This window comes from Canis lupus, chromosome 22 (genome assembly GCF_003254725.2).
Source record: "Canis lupus dingo isolate Sandy chromosome 22, ASM325472v2, whole genome shotgun sequence".
Taxonomy (NCBI): Eukaryota; Metazoa; Chordata; class Mammalia; order Carnivora; family Canidae; genus Canis; species Canis lupus.
The window spans coordinates 37,996,135-38,017,284 of record NC_064264.1 but is presented as its reverse complement, the minus strand read 5'-3'; the positions used below and the strand labels follow the sequence as shown (position 1 = coordinate 38,017,284).

General features: G+C 33.1%; 1 protein-coding gene across 1 annotated transcript; it reads left to right on the top strand.

The window, feature by feature from the left end:
* The first annotated feature begins 2,098 nt into the window (after positions 1-2,098).
* SLITRK6 (SLIT and NTRK like family member 6) lies at positions 2,099-8,851 on the top strand. The gene is made up of 2 exons (XM_025441182.3): positions 2,099-2,717; positions 5,087-8,851. The coding sequence occupies exon 2, from the start codon at positions 5,111-5,113 to the stop codon at positions 7,631-7,633; it is 2,523 nt and encodes an 840-aa protein (XP_025296967.1). The 5' UTR covers positions 2,099-2,717; positions 5,087-5,110; the 3' UTR covers positions 7,634-8,851.
* The last annotated feature ends 12,299 nt before the right edge of the window (positions 8,852-21,150 follow it).

Here is a 21,150-nt window from a genome sequence, read left to right as displayed (position 1 = left end):
GGCAAATATTTTTCCATGCCACACTCGGGAACTAAAAAATACTGTTAAATTAAGCGTTGTCTGGCAATCAATGACATGTTCTGCCATAAGTATTTTGGAAAGAATGGCAGAATTACTGACTTAGTGAAATAACTGAGGAATTACAGTTACAAAATATAGAGAACAGTGGATTGAGCTATAATCATTTTGAGTGTACTGTTACATATTTTACTATTGTGTTTAAGATAAAGCTGAGTAATTCCTTACAGTACCACTCCTTTGAACTAAAAGTTACAGAATGCTTCTTAAAACAAGCCTTTACCTAAGCCATTCTTTGTGTTCCCACTCAAAACCTAGAGAAAAAGTAAACAATAATAATTATTAAAAAGGCTCATTAGTTACTGCTCTCCCTTACCACTGAATTAACCAGTAATTTATGCATGAGAACAACATGTCATATATAGGCAAAGGATTCAGGATAAGTAACTTGATATATGTGCTAGGTGCATGTTATGGATAAAATAGACACATCCTCAAATTGGAGGAAATGAAGGAAATCTGTGTCGATCCATAGGGAATTTAGTTCTATTTGTCCATATGTCTGTTTGAACCACTTGCCCTCCACAGACTTCCAGAACATTTCTCCTGTGGCCTTGCTTTCAAAACCAAAAGGAATGCATTTGGAGAATTATGTTTACAGTACTGGAAGGGAAGTTATTCTATTTCCTTGTTTTCCCTTTGATTCTAAATCAATTTTGTCACCACTGAGCTAAATCATTAGATTGATCTAAGTTAATGTAACCTGGCTGTCAGCTAGCAGCAAATTGTGCCTGAGATTAATTCCTGGCCTTGATTTTCTCTCATTTCCTTTAGTCTCTGATTCCTTACCTTTCTAATCTTTCCCTACCCCGTTATCTGTATCATTATCTCTATGTCATCTTAAAACACACAATGTCATTAAAATAAATGAGGACCTTAGTGAATGAAAGAATATAATATAAAGGGATGTGAAAATATTAAAAACTGCTCGAAAATCCATATCTTTAAAGCAATTATTCCACACTATGGATATGAAAACTTTATGAATTTGAGCGCATAACTGGAGACAATCATTAAATAATAATCCAATTGGATATTATCCCATTCTAATGATTTAACCTACATAAAGTCTCTTTTTTAAAAGTAGCTTTTTCTTCCTGGAATGATCATATTATACAGGTAGCCTCTAGAACCTATAATCAAAGTTGTTTCTAAACAGAATATTTCAAAATGAATAAATAATAGCATCTAGTATATTCGTTTTGGATGTGAAAAAGTTTGGGTACTTATAATACAAGTAAAGAGAAATGATTTTTTTAAACACAGGCATTTTGGGAAATAAGGAATCTGACAGTTGAATGTTTTATTAGTGATGATTCAGAAACTTTTGAGAGTTGAAGAAACAAGTAGCTTTTTAAATAGAAACTTTTTGGGAAAAAATGCTCTCTCCAGCTAGTACCATAAAAACTAGGATATTGTAATTTCTACATACTCATTCAACTTGTTTCATTTTACCTGAAAAGACATAATTTCAGATTTTTGAGAGTGTTTGATTAAGGACAATCATCCATAATAAATCTTGAATATGTTTTAAAGTAATCATATTGCCACTCCAAATAAATATTATCTTAACTGCAAAAGAACCTTATCTCTATCTCATTACTGAACTTTAGCTGTAGGGAAAGAAATAATGAAGTATATGACTTAGAGTCTCTGGCATGAGGCTTTTCAAAAAATATAAATGGTGAATATGAAAATGCAAACATTGCAGGAAAGTAGTTCATGTTAACATTTTAAAAATTAGTGCACCATTTCAACTACAAATACCAGTAAAAACAGAAAAAAAAAAAAAACAACTAAACCTGAAGCAACTACTCTATAGGCAGCATGCTTGCAGTTTTTCAGCACACTTGTGCCTACAGTACAGTACTGTGCTAGCTGAGAATATAACATATTGTGTTATTTAGTTTGCTATCCAATACAAAATATTATACAACATTTAGAACAGTGCATAATTATTGACATCAAAATTTACTTGCACTCTCTTTGGTATTAAAAGGGAGTGGAAAGGCCTTTTGCAGAAAGAGGAGGAGTTGAACGGTCCCAAGGTGGAGCTGTCTCTTGTGTTAAATGACACTGGCTGAGTAAAGCTCTCTGCTAGGGAAGGGCTTAAAGGCTGAGTCAAAAGCCAAGAAGTCTCTTTATTTACGCCTACCTCCCAGCCCTTGGCAATCTGACTAATAACAAACTGAGCTAACAAGAAAGACTAGAAAGGGAGGAAAGAAAACACTGCTGCAGCTTGGATCTACAACCAAGAAAGCAAGAGTGATCAATGCAGCTCTGTGAAACATCTTGTTTATTTACTGCTTTCAGCAGCTTGCAAATGGTTAACTATATGCAAAAAAGTCAGCATAGCTGTGAAGTATGCCGTGAATTTTAATTGCGGAGAAAAGGCAACTGCTTCAGGATGATCTAGTATGCACTCTGCCTGAAATATTTTCAATGAAATGCTCAGCATTTAGTCTTTGAGCAGAGCTTTTCAACTTTATGAAGCAATGGGACCTGCCAAAAAGTGACATTTGAGAAGAAAGTACGTAGTGGTTGGTGTTTTCTTTTTTAATAAAGAATCTGAATTTACTTTGAACATCTCTTCCAGCTGTGCATTACAGATAACGTCAGGAAGAGTCTCTGCTTTACAGGTAAGATGAATGTTTCCAGGCTTTTCTAATATCTATCTTTGCATTATCTTAAAGTGATTGAATTTGTATGTTTGTCCTTTTAAAAAAAATAACTTTGCATTAAAAGCTATCCAGTTTCATTCTTACTCATTGGCACAACTAATGCTGTAGCAGATGCCTGTTTTCTCTGAGCAGGAGACAGTCCAACAGCTGGCTGTACAGAAGAATAAATAAGATGCCACTATTTCTTGCATAGCATGCAGTTTGTTATTGGAAACTAAATAATGTGTGCTTTCTGAAGGGAAGATGACTTCCAAACACCATTATCGAATTTAAAATATAGGCAGTATATTAAGATTCTTGGTATTTTGTATGCCACTTTTATTATTTCCTGACTTGAAAATATGTTTTCTGAATACATGTAAATGGAGATTTTTGACCTCTTTAATATTGGATCAGGTGTTATCAATACAGGACCGGTCTTCAAATTCTAGTCTAATTTCTAGTCTTTTCTTCTGAAAAGACTAGAAACTGTTCCCTAGAACATTTTGAGGAACAGGAAATGAATAGAAGATTAAAAAAATAACTAGAGACTGTCATCTGGAAGTTATTTACTATTTTCTGAAGATGCTGTGTCTGGTGAAGTGAATAATATTCTTTCTTGGTAATCTATGAGGAAGTACTTTAGTGTTTGTGGAAGCTAATCCACAAGTTGAGGAGTTCAACTATAAACTGTTGGATTCTAAGCATAGACTCAGCTTTTCGAAATCAATTTCCCTATGGAAACATTTAGACTGCTAACTTTCTTCTGTATAGAAAGGCTACACTGTTCTATTTCTTCCGTTGTCTTTTGCCAATCAGAAACTTTATACTATACATGTTTTCAATGCAACAATGTATTTTCATGGGATGATTTATTTTTCATGATTAATGATTGGGTTTAGGGATATTCTATCTGAATGTGAATTTTAAGTAGATTCAAAATTATTTTCACAATCCATTAAAAAAATAAATAAAAGCAGATACCATTTGGTAAAGTTGAGGAGTTTTGAGATATGGTGTTTATTTACCCTTAAATTCAATTTATGCAAAATTAAGATACACTAAAGGAAAGAAATGCAATTAAATATAATGAAGTTATGTGTATTTATCTAGTCACTGCCGTCACCTCAGAATTAGAAAAAAAAATGCTCTTTCAGATACATGTTTTAAATTTTTAGGGATTTGGAATATTTGATATGGTTAATCTGAACTGTCATTTTTTATTTACCAAATTAGAGGTACCTTCAAATGTTTTAGTGTAGTACAGTTTGTTTTTAAGTTCATTGTTTGTGACTTTAAGACTTATAATAATAAGGGAGATCTACTGCTTAATTATGTGATGACATTTAGTGCCCTAAAGCCTGTTTCAAGTCCTTGTTAGAAAGTCATTTGCTAGAATTTTATAGGAGGCATTGTTTATTCTTTCATAATAGCCAGAAATGTGTTTTAAAGCTCAGTTTTTCTTCTTTAGGTTTATGATACTGATGTTATTCATAACAGAATTTAAAAGCATCAGGAAATATCCTACCTTTAGAAATTCAGCATAGAGTATGACAAGTGAAATTTTAACAGGTACTTTTAACCATATATATCTAATACTATCAAGCTTATACATACTTCCCTGGACAGCATAGTTAAAACTGACCTCCTTAGTAATCTGCTTTCTTACATGGTCAGAGACTTATTTTCCCAAGGTTTTTAATTAGATAATAAAATTGATAAGTATCTTGAGCCAAACTCAAAGCAGGTTAAAACACCGACACATTTATTAGATGTCATATTGTGACATCCAGTTCAAAAATATAAATAAATAAAAGAAATGCATTATGTAGGCACACATGCATAGATATATACATGCATGTAGTAGAAAAAGTTATAACTTTTTCTAACATTTTTGTATCCCCTTCTGTTTTCTTGGCTTCTGGCTAAAACCATGTATTTGTCTTATACTGTAATCCTCTAGCCCTAGATTTACCAACTTTTTGGTTAAAAAAAAAAATCAAGGTCTTTGCAAATATACACCTTTCCATCAAATCAAGGTATCTATGGTCCAATTATTAAAATGCAGTTTATTTGGCAAATGTGAACACCACTGATAATACAATATTTTAAATTCTCCTTTAACTAAATTTTGTCACAGTGCAAGTTAAAGATAAACCAAAACATGCTTGCCATAGTACTAGAAAATGATAAAAGAAAATATACATGCAGCATGGTATTCATATTTTCAAAGTGATTAATATTTTTTTTCTTTTTAGAGGAAACCCTCTTATTTTATAATCACCAGGTTTATCTCTTTCCTGCTTCTGCCCACTAAAGTGCATTGCTGTTGCATTTTTGTTTTACAGAATCAAATTTCATCACATGACAACATGAAGCTGTGGATTCATCTCTTATATTCATCTCTTTTTGCCTGTATATCTTCACAGTCCCAATCTCCAATGTCCTCAGCCAGAGGTTCTTGTGATTCTCTTTGCAATTGTGAGGAAAAAGATGGCACAATGCTAATAAACTGTGAAGAGAAAGGTATCAAGAAGTTATCCCAAATAAGTGTGCCGCCATCACGACCTTTCCACCTAAGTTTATTAAATAATGGTTTGACAATGCTTCACACAAATGACTTTTCTGGGCTTACTAATGCCATCTCATTACACCTTGGATTTAACAACATTGCAGATATTGAGACTGGTGCATTTAATGGCCTTGGCCTTCTTAAGCAACTTCACATCAATCACAATTCTTTAGAAATTCTTAAAGAGGATACCTTCCATGGACTGGAAAACCTAGAATTCCTACAAGCAGACAACAACTTCATTACAGTGATTGAACCAAGTGCCTTTAGCAAGCTCAACAGACTTAAAGTGTTAATTTTAAATGACAATGCTATTGAGAGTCTTCCTCCAAACATATTTCGATTTGTTCCTTTAACCCATCTAGATCTTCGTGGAAATCAGTTGCAAACATTGCCTTACGTTGGTTTCTTAGAACACATTGGCCGGATATTGGATCTCCAGTTGGAGGACAATAAGTGGACCTGTAATTGTGACTTATTAGAGCTAAAAATTTGGTTGGAAAACATGCCTCCACAGTCCGTAATTGGTGATATCGTATGCAACAGCCCTCCGTTTTTCAAAGGAAGTATACTAAGCAGACTGAAAAAGGAATCAATTTGCCCCACTCCACCAGTGTATGAAGAACACGAGGATCCATCAGGATCATTACATCTGGCAGCAACGTCTTCAATCAGTGATAGTCGCATGTCAACCAAGTCCACATCCCTTTTGAGACCAGCCACCAAAGCACCAGTCTTGATACCCTATATTACAAAGCCATTCACTCAACTTCCAGGACCCTACTGTCCTATTCCTTGTAATTGCAAAGTACTATCCCCATCAGGACTTCTGGTACACTGTCAAGAGCGCAATATTGAAAGCTTATCAGATCTGAAACCTCCTCCACAAAATCCTAGAAAGCTTGTTCTAGCAGGGAATATTATTCATACATTAATGAAGTCTGATCTAGTGGAATACTTCACTTTGGAAATGCTTCACCTGGGAAACAATCGTATTGAGGTTCTTGAGGAAGGATCATTTATAAATCTAACAAGATTGCAAAAGCTCTATCTGAACGGTAACCATCTGACCAAGTTAAGCAGAGGCATGTTTCTTGGTCTCCACAATCTTGAGTACTTATATCTTGAATACAATGCAGTTAAGGAAATATTACCAGGAACCTTTAACCCAATGCCTAAACTTAAAGTCCTCTATTTAAATAACAACCTCCTACAAGTTTTACCACCACATATCTTTTCAGGGGTTTCTCTAACAAGGATAAACCTTAAAACGAACCAGTTTACCCATCTCCCTGTCAGTAATATCTTGGATGACCTTGATTTATTGACTCAGATCGACCTTGAGGACAATCCCTGGGATTGCTCCTGTGACTTGGTTGGATTGCAACAATGGCTACAAAAATTGAGTAAGAATACAGTAACAGATGACATCCTCTGCACTTCTCCAGAGCACCTAGACAAAAAGGAATTAAAAGCACTAACTAGTGAACTTCTTTGCCCAGGTTTAGTCAATAATCCATCCCTGCCAACTCAAGCTAGTTACATAATTGTCAGCGCTCCTACAACCACAACTACAGCTGATACTATTTTAAGATCACTTACTGATGCTGTACCACTATCTGTGCTAATACTAGGACTGCTGATTGTATTCATAACCATTGTGTTCTGTGCCGCAGGGATAGTGGTTCTTGTTCTCCACCGCAGGAGACGATACAAAAAGAAACAAACAGATGAGCAGATGAGAGACAACAGTCCAGTCCATCTTCAATACAGTATGTATGGCCATAAAACAACTCACCACACTACTGAAAGACCGACAGCATCACTGTATGAGCAGCATATGGTGAGTCCCATGGTTCATGTCTATAGAAGTCCATCCTTTGGCCCAAAGCATTTGGAAGAGGAAGAAGAAAGGAATGAGAAAGATGGAAGTGAGACAAAACATCTCCAAAGAAGTCTTTTAGAACGGGAAAATCATTCACCACTCACGGGGTCAAATATGAAATACAAAACCACAGACCAATCAACTGAATTTTTATCCTTTCAGGATGCTAGTTCATTATATAGGAACATTTTGGAGAAAGAAAGAGAACTTCAGCAACTAGGAATTACAGAATACCTAAGGAAGAACATTGCTCAACTGCAGCCTGATATGGAGGTACATTATCCTGGAGCCCATGAAGAGTTAAAATTAATGGAGACACTAATGTACTCAAGGCCAAGGAAGGTATTAGTGGAACAGACTAAAAATGAGTATTTTGAGCTTAAAGCTAACCTACATGCTGAACCTGACTACTTAGAAGTCCTGGAGCAGCAAACATAGATAGAGAGATTGAGGGCTTTTGCAGAAATGCTGTGATTCTGTCTTAAGTCCAATCTTGTAAATAAGTGCCTTACATGAGTGTGTCATCAATCAGAACTAAAGCACAGCAGTAATACTATTGGGAAAAAAAGAAGAAAAAGAAACTCAGGGATCATTGGGAGAAGCCATTGCATTGTCTTCAGGCAATTTTGCCTGCCCCCAGTAAAATAAATCCTTGCATGTAAATCATCCAAGGATTACAGTGATATTTCTTGGTATACTTAAAAGTGTTTCAGAAAAGTCCTCTTGCACATCTAAAAGGGTTGAATATTTAAGCAACCGTTATTTCCTTGAATTACTTTACCAGTGGATGAAATAGAATTGGGCTTTGTCACTTAAAAGTTATACCTGTATATGTAGTTATAATATATAAGGAGTATATTGTTTATATAATCAGTATATACCACAAAAATGTACATTGTCAGATACACCTAATTTTCTTGTGATAAAGGCAAAAGGAACTGGAACTTCAAAATTATGACTAGTAATAGTAAAGAAAAAATAGGAGGTTGAACTATGTAGGCCATGAGTGGCCCAAAACTTTGAACATTTGAGGGTTAGAAAAATGTCACTGCTATGCTTTCTGAATTTAAAAATAAGGATGATTAATAGTTCAGGTGGATGAATAAGCAAACTTTTTTGGTTTTTCTGCACATTTTGTGTGGACAATCTTATTGTCAATGCTGCTGTGAATTAAGGTATGTCATTTGTGCTCAAAGTTTGATTCTTATTCTTGGGATGTTTTAAAAATGCTACTGATACTCAACTGTAAATATGATTAGTGCATAAATTAAGTTTGGTTTCTTTCATAGCATTAATCCTTTATAAATTTGAATGACCATGATAGAAATATGTTTCTTGTGGCAAGTAATAATTCACAGGTATAAAACAAATAGGAAAAATTGTGTTTTTAAAAATTTGTATTGATGTAAACTGATAGTTGCCATAAATTAGTAGCAAAAGTCACGTCTAAGGGTAAGTGGTTAAGTTGTCTCAAGAGTGGGACAATGTAGCTTTATTTTACAAGAAAGTATAGCTAGATTTCTATGAACTATTTATTCTGTACAGTTTTGTATATTTTTGGTTCACAAAGGTAATTATTCTTGGGTGCCTTTCAAGAAAATTAAAAATACTGCTCACTACAATAAAAATAAAGTGAAAACTCTCTTTTTAAATGAACTTTCTTCAATTAGTCTGATCTCTAATTCAATCAAGTCAGAATTAACATACACACGCATGCACTCATGTACATGCCTGAGGAGATTTCTGTTTTTTTTTTTTTTAAGATATATTTATTTATTCATGAGAGACACAGAGAGGGGCAGAGACACAGGCAGAGGGAGAAGCAGGCTCCATGCAGGGAGCCCGACGTGGGACTCGATCCCAGGTCTCCAGGATCATGCCCAGGCCAAAGGTGGCACTAAACTGCTGAGCCACCCAGGCTGCCCTCTGTTTGCTATCCATACAGAAGCATCTTGTTAACCATCTGTAAAAAGGCCACTGAGTGTCTGGGTATGATTGACAGGGAGCCAGACTTAAGTCTGGCAAGTTGTCCTCCCTTTCCCCCAAATCATTTTCCCTCGCAATACAAATGAAAGTGATTTATTTTTCTTCTTTCTAATTATACAATCAATGATACGGCAGATTTTCACAAGGCAAAATGGAATTAATCAAGGTGATCTTGTTCTGTTTTCTGAACACCATGAAGATACTTGGACAGAGTTAGGAAGGAACATAGTTTCAAGTTAGACAGGACTTTCTTTAATTTGCTTACTACTATTTTAGTGAGTCCTGAATGTTCTACTAAATGTTTTGGTTTCCACGCAACTGTGCAATACTAGCAAATCATACATGACGTTCTGGATTTTGAATAAGAAGGCTTTCTGTTTAAAAACAGTAAGGGGTCTGTGTTGCTTGATATGAGGATGAATTATGTGTCTATTATGAAGTCATATCACTAAGTTTTCTTTTAAATAATTTTATATATTAATAGAAAATAATCAATAATTATGTATTAAAAGGTTGAGAACCTTAATTTCTCCATTAATGCCCAAGATTGGAAAGAACAAAGATGAGAATTCCTTTTAAAGTTACACTTACTAAGGGGAAATCTGTGTGCACATGGGTTGCTATATATATTTCATCCACTAAAAATTAGCACGATAATAAGTAATAAATACTACAAGACATGTTTTTAAAAGTTACATTCTAAAGAGAAGAATAAAAGAAGACCAAATTTCATGTTATTGCACTTCTGTTCACTAGGGTGTCTGCCTATATTTTCTGAATCCAATCAAGAGTATAGAGGTATTAGAAGGACTTAAGAAATCCCCATGCCTGGAGGACCCTTGGAATAGATCCATGAATGCAGACAGAGACATGTCCTCAGGAACACTCTTCTCCTTTGGGTGGAGGAATTTTTTTTTAAATCTTTATTTATTGTTAGAGACATATCCTCAGGAACGTTCTTCTCTTTTGGGTGGGGGATTAAAAAAAATCCTTATTCATTATTAATTGTCTAAAGTAATAGTATTCACTCTCCAATTTATATCAAGATGGAAGAGAGTTGTTTATGAAGTCATGTAAATATATTCTCCAAATTAAATATAACTGCAAAACTAAAAACCCTATGGGAATCTGGATATAACTTATAATGATGTAGACATCATTATGGTTTTCTAAAGTGTAGCAAATTTTAAAGGCTGAAATATTTCATTCATGATGGGACCTTCCGGAGCAATTTGCTTCCCTATTGGAAGGAGTTGAGAGTTGAAAAAGCTGTTGATAAAAAAAAAAAAAAAAAAAAGCTGTTGATGGTCTTTAATTCTTAATAGGTCTTGTGACCTGTGATAATCACTCAGAACTTTGATGATTTTACCTTCATTTTCTATTTCTTCTCACTCCCACTAACAATAAATTTTATTATAGTCTTTGATTATTTACTTAAGTGGACAATATGGTTTCTTTCTTCCACTAATTATTAGATTCAAAGTCCCAAGTCTGAATTCAGTACCCCCAACCTTATTCTGATGTACCTCACGAGGCACTCTAACAAGTAAACAAACTTACAGTTATTCTAATTTTTCTTGATTTATATAGAAGTTGTATTTTGCTCATTGCATATCAGGGCAAGTTCTGATTCATGTCTGAGTCTTGAATTTTTGTAGTATAGTGATACTATGTATAATCATACCAGGTCAGTCTTTGTTATTTATTCATTTTTTTAAAGATTTATTTATTTATTTATTTGTTTTAGAGAGAAACAGCACGAGTGGGAGGGTAAGAGGGAGAAAAAGAGAGAATCTGCAGACTCCAAGGTGAGCCTGGAGCCCAATGTAGGGCTTGATCTCATGACTCTGAGATCATGCCCCTCAGATCATGACCTGAGCCAAAACCAAAAGCCAGATGCTCAACGGACTGTGCCACTCAGGCACCCCCAGATCAAGAGTTTTTAGTTCTGTCATCAGTTAAACATAGATTGTATTAATCTGTATTTGACAAATCAATTGTCATTAAATTATCATGAAAAGGCTTACTGTAAATATATCAAAGTGTTCTTCAGATAATCTTCCATTGATCTCCATACTATGATGGACATTTTACAATACATATAAGAAAGGATTGTATGAATGATGCTGGTTTTCCTTCTTGAATCAACCTCTCATATCATGAAGGAAGAAAACTTATTCTTGCTGCTCAAATAGTAAGTAAATTGAAGTACCAACTAAACAGCCTTTAAGCTGCCTTGATGCTTTCACCCAATTAATTTAAAGGGCTTAGGCTTTGATCTGAAATTGGAAAATGTGATATATGAGTATCCCCTTGTCATTAGAATGCAACTTTTAAAAATATAAGTAATAAAATGAGAGAGAGTCTTTGTATACATGTAATTTATTTTGTATTTTCCCTTTTTTAAGTGATTTTGTATTTTTATTTTTCCATGATAACTTATATATAACCAAAGTATTTTAAAAGAAAATGTATGCTAGTAACCTGTAGAACTGTTTGACAATAAGCACTTTTTAAAATATAAACAGAGGGATCCCTGGGTGGAGCAGCAGTTTGGCACCTGCCTTTGGCCCAGGGCACGATCCTGGAGACCCAGGATCAAATCCCACGTCAGGCTCCAGGTGCATGGAGCCTGCTTCTCCCTCTGCCTATGTCTCTGCCTCTCTCTCTCTCTCTCTCTCTCTGTATGACTATCATAAACAAAATTAAAAAAAAATTTAAAATATAAACAGACACAAACAAATAAATATCTAAAGAAAGCTCACCAAATTCCCCATATATAAAGCTTTCTACATAATTATCATTGGAGACTATACTCTATATGAAAAGAAAATTATCCATGTGCATAAAGTGCTATTTGGGAAGAGAAGTTTAGATCTTCCAGTAATTTAGAAATGTTTTTATGATGAATTTAAGGATTCCTCTCTATTCTTTTCCCTGAACATTTTTATGATACAGTCATGAATGGCTGCAGTTTTCTTCTTGAGAAGATGTGGTATTATAAAAGCTTGTTCTTGATAGGGAAGGAGACAATTACAAGTCTGTCTCAGGAGGAATGATCCTCTGTATCTGGGCACTCATGCCAGAATGACCTCATTGATAAGGGATGGATAAGTGATTAAAATATAATATTCCTTTCTGCATTTTCAATTCCATACATCCCGAAACATATATTTTCCCAAATATTCCCTGAGGTTTATTACCATAACAATGTCTCAGATTAAAAGTTGTATACACTGGTATATTCTTGAATTATAATAAGAGTTCTATTATTAAAACTATGTTGTTTAACAAATTTCTGTATTATATGGAAATAAGTGCCAGTATCTGTTTTACAGAACACAATCAGATTTTAAAGATGAATTTATGGTTGATTATATACACATTTATTCTTATGTATATATAACGTAGAAGAGATGGCCAGATGTAGAATTCTCTTCTAGCTGCTTTGAAAGCATAATAAAATAGACAAGTACTCTTCTGTTAGTAAACATCTTTCAGCAGATTAGTGAATGAAGAATAGAAACAACTCAAAATAACAAATCGCCCACACACAAGACACATTCATGTATTTCCAATAAAATAATTTAAAATTATACACTTTTTAAATACTTTTGTCCCATTATTTTATTTTTTATATTTTTAAAGAGTTTATTTATTTATTCATAAGAGACACACACATACACACAGAGGCAGAGACACAGGCAGAGAGGGAGAAGCAGGCTCCATGCAGGGAGCCCGATGCGGGACTTGATCCCAGGTCTCCAGGATCAGGCCCTGATGCTCAACTGCTGAGCCACCGAGGTGTCCCTGTCCCATAATTTTAAAACATAGAAGCAGAAGACCTGACCTTTCATAAAAAAAAAAAAAATATTGCCTCCTACTTGTCTTAGTTTCCAACAGTTAGAAAATTGGTTATCTGCAAATAAGTAATATATTTTGACTTACTCATTTAGTATAAAATCTCTGGTCCTTTAATTGTCATGTCATCATAGTTGGTGTTTTAGTTGGAATTGAACAGATGCGCCAGACAAAATAAACCATTTTTTTGCCCAAATTAATGGACTCAGAAATTCAGTGTTACCAGTTTGAAATCACCATTAATGAATGGTTATTAAATACATTTTCATTTCATTAATTGGTGGTATGAGAAATCCCCTGTTACTCTATTTTATGATTCATATGTGTCATAAGTTAATATAGCAATACATGGTAGAATAAGAAAGTTAATAATAGAGTTCAGAGAAGTCATGATTCTAGAAGAATAAGATCAGTTTAAATGGTACCTATGACTCATCAATTTTCATAGATACACTTTGTATGTATATATGTTCATAGATACATAGATTTTCATAGATACACTTTGGGCCTATTCCTAGCATTCTGAAGTACTTTGCCTTAGAAAATACATATTTGAGGAACACATTGTATTATGATACAGCAAACACAATTATCAGTTATTAGCACATTATAAACTAGAGTTTATCTATTCTAATTTTTAAAATTTTTATAAATAAAGAAGTTAAAAGATTTTTCTTGCATTATATAACTAGTAAGATTAACAACATCAGAATTATAATCCTGTTTTGTTGTTATTGTTATTTTATTGTGTTTTGTTTTATTATCAGGGCAATGGTCTTCACCAAACTGCCTTTCATAACTATGAATATTTATAGGCCATATGGAGATCCAAAAAATGTATGTCTTTGCTTCTATATTTAGGTAGGACACTCTTTTTCTTTTTTTTTTTAAGATTTTATTTATTTATTCATGAAAGACACAGAGAGAGAGAGAGAAAGAGAGAGAGAGAGAGAGAGGCAGAGACATAGGCAGAGGGAGAAGCAGGCTCCATGCAGGAAGCCTGATGTGGGACTCGATCCCAGGACTCCAGGATCAATCCCTGGGCAGAAGGCAGGCGTTAAACCACTGAGCCACCCAGGCATCCCAGGAAACCCTTCCCTTTTTCTAAACCTTTTATTGAAAGAAAAATCAGACATTTCAGTAACTTTAGACATATTGCATAACTGTAGATTGTTGAAGATGATATATAAGCACATTATAGGTACAGCTAGAAAAATGCTAAATGACTTAGTATATTGAACAACAAATACACATGGCAGCTGAAACTTGTAGTTTTTTTTCAAATTCAGAATAATTAATTACTATTTATCAATAATCTATATTTTAAAAAAAGTTAAGAATTTAATTTCTATTTCATAGTATCAAACATTGACTAAGACATAATTCTTGTGATATATTGTATTAACTAAAAGCTTCATATATAAACACATAATTTAAATGTTGTTACAATTATCTTACACATAGAAATTATGGTATTAGATAGTTTTATTACTCCACTTTTAAGACCTCTTCCTGAAATGACTTCATCCCTTTGGTAAGCTTTATAATGTGAGGATTTTCTTATTATTTATTTATGTATTTATTTATGTATTTATGTATGTATGTATGTATTTATTTATCTTTTCTTTTTAAATAAACTCTACTCTTAGTGTATTTTTTAGGTTCACTGCAAAATTGATCAGAATATAGAGTTTTGGGAATCCCCGGGTGGCTCAGAGGTTTAGCGCCTGGCTTCGGCCCAGGGCATGATCCTGGAGTCCTGGGATCGAGTCCCACATCAGGCTCCCTGCATGGAGTCTGCATTTCCCTCTGCCTGTGTCTCTGCCTCTCTCTCTCTCTCTTTCTCTCTCTGTATCTCTCATGAATAAATAAATAAAATCTCAAAAAAAAAAGGAATATAGAGTTTCCACATATCTCCTGGCCCTATAGAAGCCCAGCCTCACCCCTCCACTATCAACATTCCCTACTAGAGTGGCACAGTTTTTGCAATTGATGAATCTGTATTATTTCATAATTATTATCCAAACTCCATAGTTAACATTAGAATTCACTGTGGATGCTTGCATTCTATAAGTTTTGATAAATGCATAATGAAATGTATCCACCGTTATTGTAACATGATAGTTATATCATAGTGCATATTTTCACTCCTCTATAAATCTTCTGCTTTGTTTACTTCTTTCCCCCCTGAACAATCACTGATCTTTTTACTTTTGCCTCTTTTAGAAAGTCATAGAATTGAAATCATGCAGTATGCAGCCTTTCCAGATTAGCTTCTTTCATTTAGTAATATGCATTTACGTTTTCTCCATGGCTTTTCATAGCTTGATACCTTATTTCTTTTGAGTGCTGAATTATATTCCACTGTCTGGATGTACCACAGTTTATTTATCCATTTGCCTGTTTATTTATCCATTTGGACAATTATGAATAAAGCTGCTATAAACATATGCATGATTGGTTTTTATATGGATATAAGTTTTTTCCTTATTTGGGTAACTACCAAATAGCACAGTTGCTGGATCATATAATAAGACCTGTTTAGTTTTGTAACAAATTGCTAAATTGTCTTCCAAAGTGACTGTACCATTTTGCATTCTCATTAGAAGAGTTTTATTTCCCAGGCCTCCACTCCCCCACCCTAGGATTTGGTGTGGTGAATGCTCAGGTTTTGGCCATTCCAGGAGGTGTGTATTGGTATCTCATTGTTGTTTTAATTTGCATTTCCCTGATGACATATGATGTAAAGCATGTTTTCAAATATAATAATTTTTGTCATCTTTGTATCTTCTTTGGTGGAGAGTCTGTGAAGCTCATTGGCCTGTTTTTAATCAGGTTGTTTCTTCATTGCTGACTTTTAAGAGTTTGCTGTATATTTCAGATAGCAGACCTTCATCAGATATGGTTTTGTTGCAAATATTTCTCGTACTCTGTGGCTTGTCTTTTCATTCTATTGATAGTATATTTTACAGAACAAAAATTTTTAATTTTAATGAAATCCAGCTAACCAATTTTTTAATAGATCATGCCTTTGATGGTGTCTATAAAGTCATCATCATATTTCAGGTCCCCTGATTTTGTCTTATGTTATCTTCCAGCAGTTTTACATTTTTTGAGTTTTATATTTAGGCCAAAATACATCTTGAGTTAATTTTTATGAAAGGTATAATGTCTGAATCTAGATTCTTTTTTTTTTGGCATATGGATGTCCATTTGTTGAAAAGATAATATGATGGATTTTAAAGCCACGTACAATTTAAAAAGTTTATTTACAATATAATTCATGTGGGTCTTTATATTTAATATCTGAATAGCATTAATGCTATGCATTATTGCACATCTGAGAGAGCATAACGTTTAAGAAAGAAAAATGTCAAGTTATAAAGATTATTATCATTAGGTCTGAATTACCCAAAGCTATGGGAGTGTTGACTATGAATGTAAAACTAAGCTTAACTGGGCTTTTCTTTTTCAAAAGGTGATAGCATGTCATTTGAATGAGTTAAATATAACATTGTTCACTTTTGTAAACATCATACTCTTTCATCATGTTTATCATATTGTTTTAATTTTGAAGAGGTTTAACTTCTACTCATGTCTTAAACTTATCAATACAAACAGGAATCTTTGATCTTTGAGAGGGCTGAAGTCTCCATATCTTTGTTTACACTTTATTTAATTTAATTTCAAAAAGAAGTATTGGGAAACATGTATTTCAGACACTGGTGAATCACTTCAATAAAGATTCTTCACATTCACATTTTCAGCATTATATTAATGAAATATATGGGAACACAGGAATAAATTTGCCTAATTTTAAAAAATTTGGCTAATGTAAGTAATTAAGAATAAATAGTAACGGTTGCTTTGTTATGAAAAGCTTGGTTTTAATTTATAAAATCTATTTCCTAATTCTTTTGGATTTTTAACTCAACTACCTGTTTTCTTTTTCTGCAAGAACACAACCATAAGCCTACTTACTCTAGGCAATGCTCATACACTCTCATTAACATGTAGGTCATGTTTTCTCAACCTACCCCATATCATGCTGTCACAGCTTTATTCTCTTTTCCATGTTGTGTATTGGTAGCCAAAGGCATGCAAATCATGCATAACATACTTGCTGGTTATAAGAGTATGTAGGTCAAACTCCACCTCCACAGCCCTCCCACATACACTGTGAAAATAGGTTCTCTGCCAGTTTTAAAAGTCTTTCATTCATCATCTTCCTTTCAAGATGTCGGAACACAAAAATTTACCTATACAATCTCCCATGGCAGTTTCAGGAATCCTCATGAAACAATTCTTAAGTGGTATTAAAATTTAAAAAATGGAATACAGTTTATAAAGATCAATTTGTAAAAGGTTATAACTAAAAGATGAAAAGAAGGAGGTTGAAAGATTGAGTAAAGATGGCCATTTGCTTCCTGCCTTCTTGTATTCCTGGTCCTTTTCCATGCCTGATGCTTGTTTTCCCTTGACCATCATGTAATCATTAACCTCCTGTAGCCAAATGGTTGTGAGAGCTCCACAAGGAATCATGTTCTGCCATCCCTTGGACCATGCATTTTACGCTTTTATTTTTCTCTCTAAATGTAATGACATTCCTCTTTGAATTATTGCTGTCATCCCCAAACTGAACCAAATCAAATCAAAACAAAACAAGTTCTCTCATTTATACTCACACCAAGATGTGAGCATTTTAGGAGACTTAGCAATTGACAATCATATGAAGCTTTAATACAGGGAACTTCAGATACAACAATAGAGCAGTCATTTCAAGAGTGTAAAGAAGATACTTTGGAAAGAGCAAGCCATAGGCTATTTATAGTCATATCATAAATTGAATCCCCAGATCTTACTTGACACAATTATTTAAAAGATAAGTTTGTTTAGGATAACTCAATTAAGAAACATATGCTTTATACAGCCACAATGATAATAAAGAATTATGGGTTACTGAATTTTGAAAACTTTCTGAAGCCCACTCTTGTATTTTAGTGTTTTATCCAATTTTTAACTCTGGTACTATTTCTTGCTCACATCAATAATGCCGAAGTTCCTCTCTATAAAATGTGCCTGGATCATTGATAATACATTTAATCCAATTCAATATTCCTAAACTGGTAAATAATTATAAAATGATATATCTAGCAATTTAAGCGAATGGCTACTCCAAGGACATCAAGTCTAGTACCCATTCAAGTCAATAATTTCTCTCCACAAAACTATGATAATGTGATAATAGAACATCAGCTTCAGGGTCAGAATGATATGAGTTCCAATATGATCTCCATGATCTATTATGTGACGTTGAGACACTTATTTAACCTATGTGAGTCAAAGATTTCCTTAAAGGGAATAATAACTTACTTTTCAGAGTTGATTTTATGGTTTATTACTATATTTAAAATAAATCCTCTGCTTGTACATTTTCAGGAAAGTTAGAAAACCGTTGTACTTGTTAAAAACTGTTAACTTGTTAAAAACCGTTGTACTTTTTTTAAAAAAGAAATAAATAAAAAGAATAATAGTGTTCCATTAATTTTAAAATTTTTGAAGACTCATTGAGGCACTCTATGTAAATGGGATTTGAAATAATTCAGTGACATGTAAATATTCAACTCCCATTGAGAATTTACTAGCTCTAATTGTTAGGAAGTCCTATTTATTTTCAACTCCAATATTCTTCCCTGACACATCTCTTAACTTTATTTTCCACATAAAAGAAGATAATTTTTTCTTTTTTTATCTGTTCCCATAGTACTCTTAACCTAGGATCATTTGCATAATGTCCTTTGTCATAATACCCTTTATAGTCTTTATAGTAAAAGTGACAGGTTTTTGTTATTGTTATTTGTTTTTACCACATCCACAAACTGGCTTCAATATTGAAAATACATTTCTTTATAAAGCACATAGTTATTTTTTCTTAAAAATTTATGTGGAATTAAAATTTAAAAATAAAGTTGGGAAGGCAAGTTGAAAGAAAAAATATAAAAAACTGTAATTGTTATATCTTTTCTATCCATAAGGATAAGGCAACATAATTTCTTAGCTTATCATCTTTAAATTAGTGTGTATGATTTTTCTTTTAAGTAAAATTTTGTATCTTTTTGTTTCAGCTGGATTCAAATGATAAATATATTTCTTTGTGATGCATCTCTTTTGTATATATATTCAGATGGAAACCAGACAAAACACTCACAGTGTGGAAGGAATATGAGAAATATATGATAGTAAGATGAGAATAATATGAGAAAAAAGTCTTTCTTCAGTAATGCTACACTCAATGAATTAGGAAGGTGTTTGCTCTATAATAGAAAGAATACCTGCACTGTAGATGCTAAAGTGCTATGTGCCATTGCTGCAATTAAAAAAAGAAAAATAACCCTGGAAATAACTGATTTCTAAAGAAAAGAATATGATTCTCTTGCTAGCTCACATATTGTGTTACATAATCATGGAATACAGAATCCAACAAAATAGGGAAAGTAAAATCTTACTCTTAGTACTTCTTGGAATGACATTAAAAAATGAAGCATCTAGCAATAAAGTGCATGCATATATGTGTTAATGTATAAAATATGTAAAATAATCTCAGAATAAAGTTTCAAAATTATATTTATGCAGCTCACAGGTCCAAAACACATTACTACTGATGCCTAGAGGATTCATGATGAGGTAATGTCCAAATCCATATCTTATAACATATCCGGATGTGATTAGACTTCAGTTTTACTACAGGATCATAGTTCACCAAACAATTTCCTATTGCTTTTGTTAAACTTAACACTGCCTTTTCTGTATTCCTACTACCCTTCTCTGTAGAATTCAGATTAAAGGACACTCTATATTTGAGTTTCCTTAACTGATTTTTTTCCTTCTACTTTTTTTTTTTTTTAACCCTGGAGGAATTGAAATCCACAGGAAACTAATTACAAATGAACTTGACCTTTTCACTTAAAAATTAACTTCTCTGATAATCAGTCTTTTGGCTTTGAAATTTAGTAAAATAATAATGCAATGACACATAATTGTGTAATTAGTATTAAGTTCAAAGGAAACATGAATTGATCTAGGGCTAGCTAGTGTTTCATCTCAGGGTAGTTAATTCTCTCAAAAGAATTTTTTTGTTATCATTCTGTCTAGTGCATGAGTCACGCATGCAGCAATAAAACATCAAATAGAATAAAAATAAAAGCATTTAATTTTTGGAGCTCTCAAATTTTTTTGAAGACTCAACCTTCTGTGACTTGATGATAAGAAGTATGAAGTTATTGCTGATATATGAAAATGTGTGAGGATCTTATTTGTAGATCTCCTTCAAAGAACAATTATTGGTTAGAAAGATTAAATGAATAAATCAGTGTCTTGGCTGGGAAGAATGATATATACGTAATTCACAGAAGTGGCAGGTTCTTAAGGATACTTAATTTTGAAGTCTTTATGACCATGCTGATTAGAGACAGGAAATTTAAACATCTGAGACAAAAATCAGAAAAATGATAGAGTATATTGCTTAAATTACACAGAAGGTCTCAAGAAAGATTAAGATGAGTGTCAGGACTTCTTCCACTTGATTCCATGAAATTTTTCTATTATTTTTTTTAAATCATCATTTATTGCCAAAATTTTAAATTTAACTGTGGTTTAAATAGTGTAACATATGGAGTTCCACAAATTGATTGTAAGTGATCTTCAGTATAACGGAACTTCCAATCTTTCATTATTTTGACAAATAACATTGTTGGATTAAGTGAATCTATTCCCTCCAATTTAATTTTAGTTCATAGCATCAGTTTTATAAAAAAGGACACAATCAAAAATAAATAAATAAATAAAAAAGGACACAATCTTAGCTGCTAATAAAATGGCCATTGACTGTTTTATGTTTTATCTTCTTAGTTTTCCTCTTATCTGGAGTTGAATATGCTATAAAGATTAAAAACAAAGCAAACTTTGGCAAGATAATAGGAATAGGTATTTGTTATTATTACCATGTATATTCTACATGAAAAAAATAATTTTTGAACAAGGGAATTATGTGTATCCTCAGGGAATGTTTGATTACCTCATTATCTACAAATTTTATCTCAGAAAATGTA

What these genes read in the sequence shown, in the direction of transcription:
- SLITRK6 (XM_025441182.3), top strand. Translation starts at nt 5,111, where the DNA reads ATGAAGCTGTGGATTCATCTCTTATATTCATCTCTTTTTGCCTGTATA.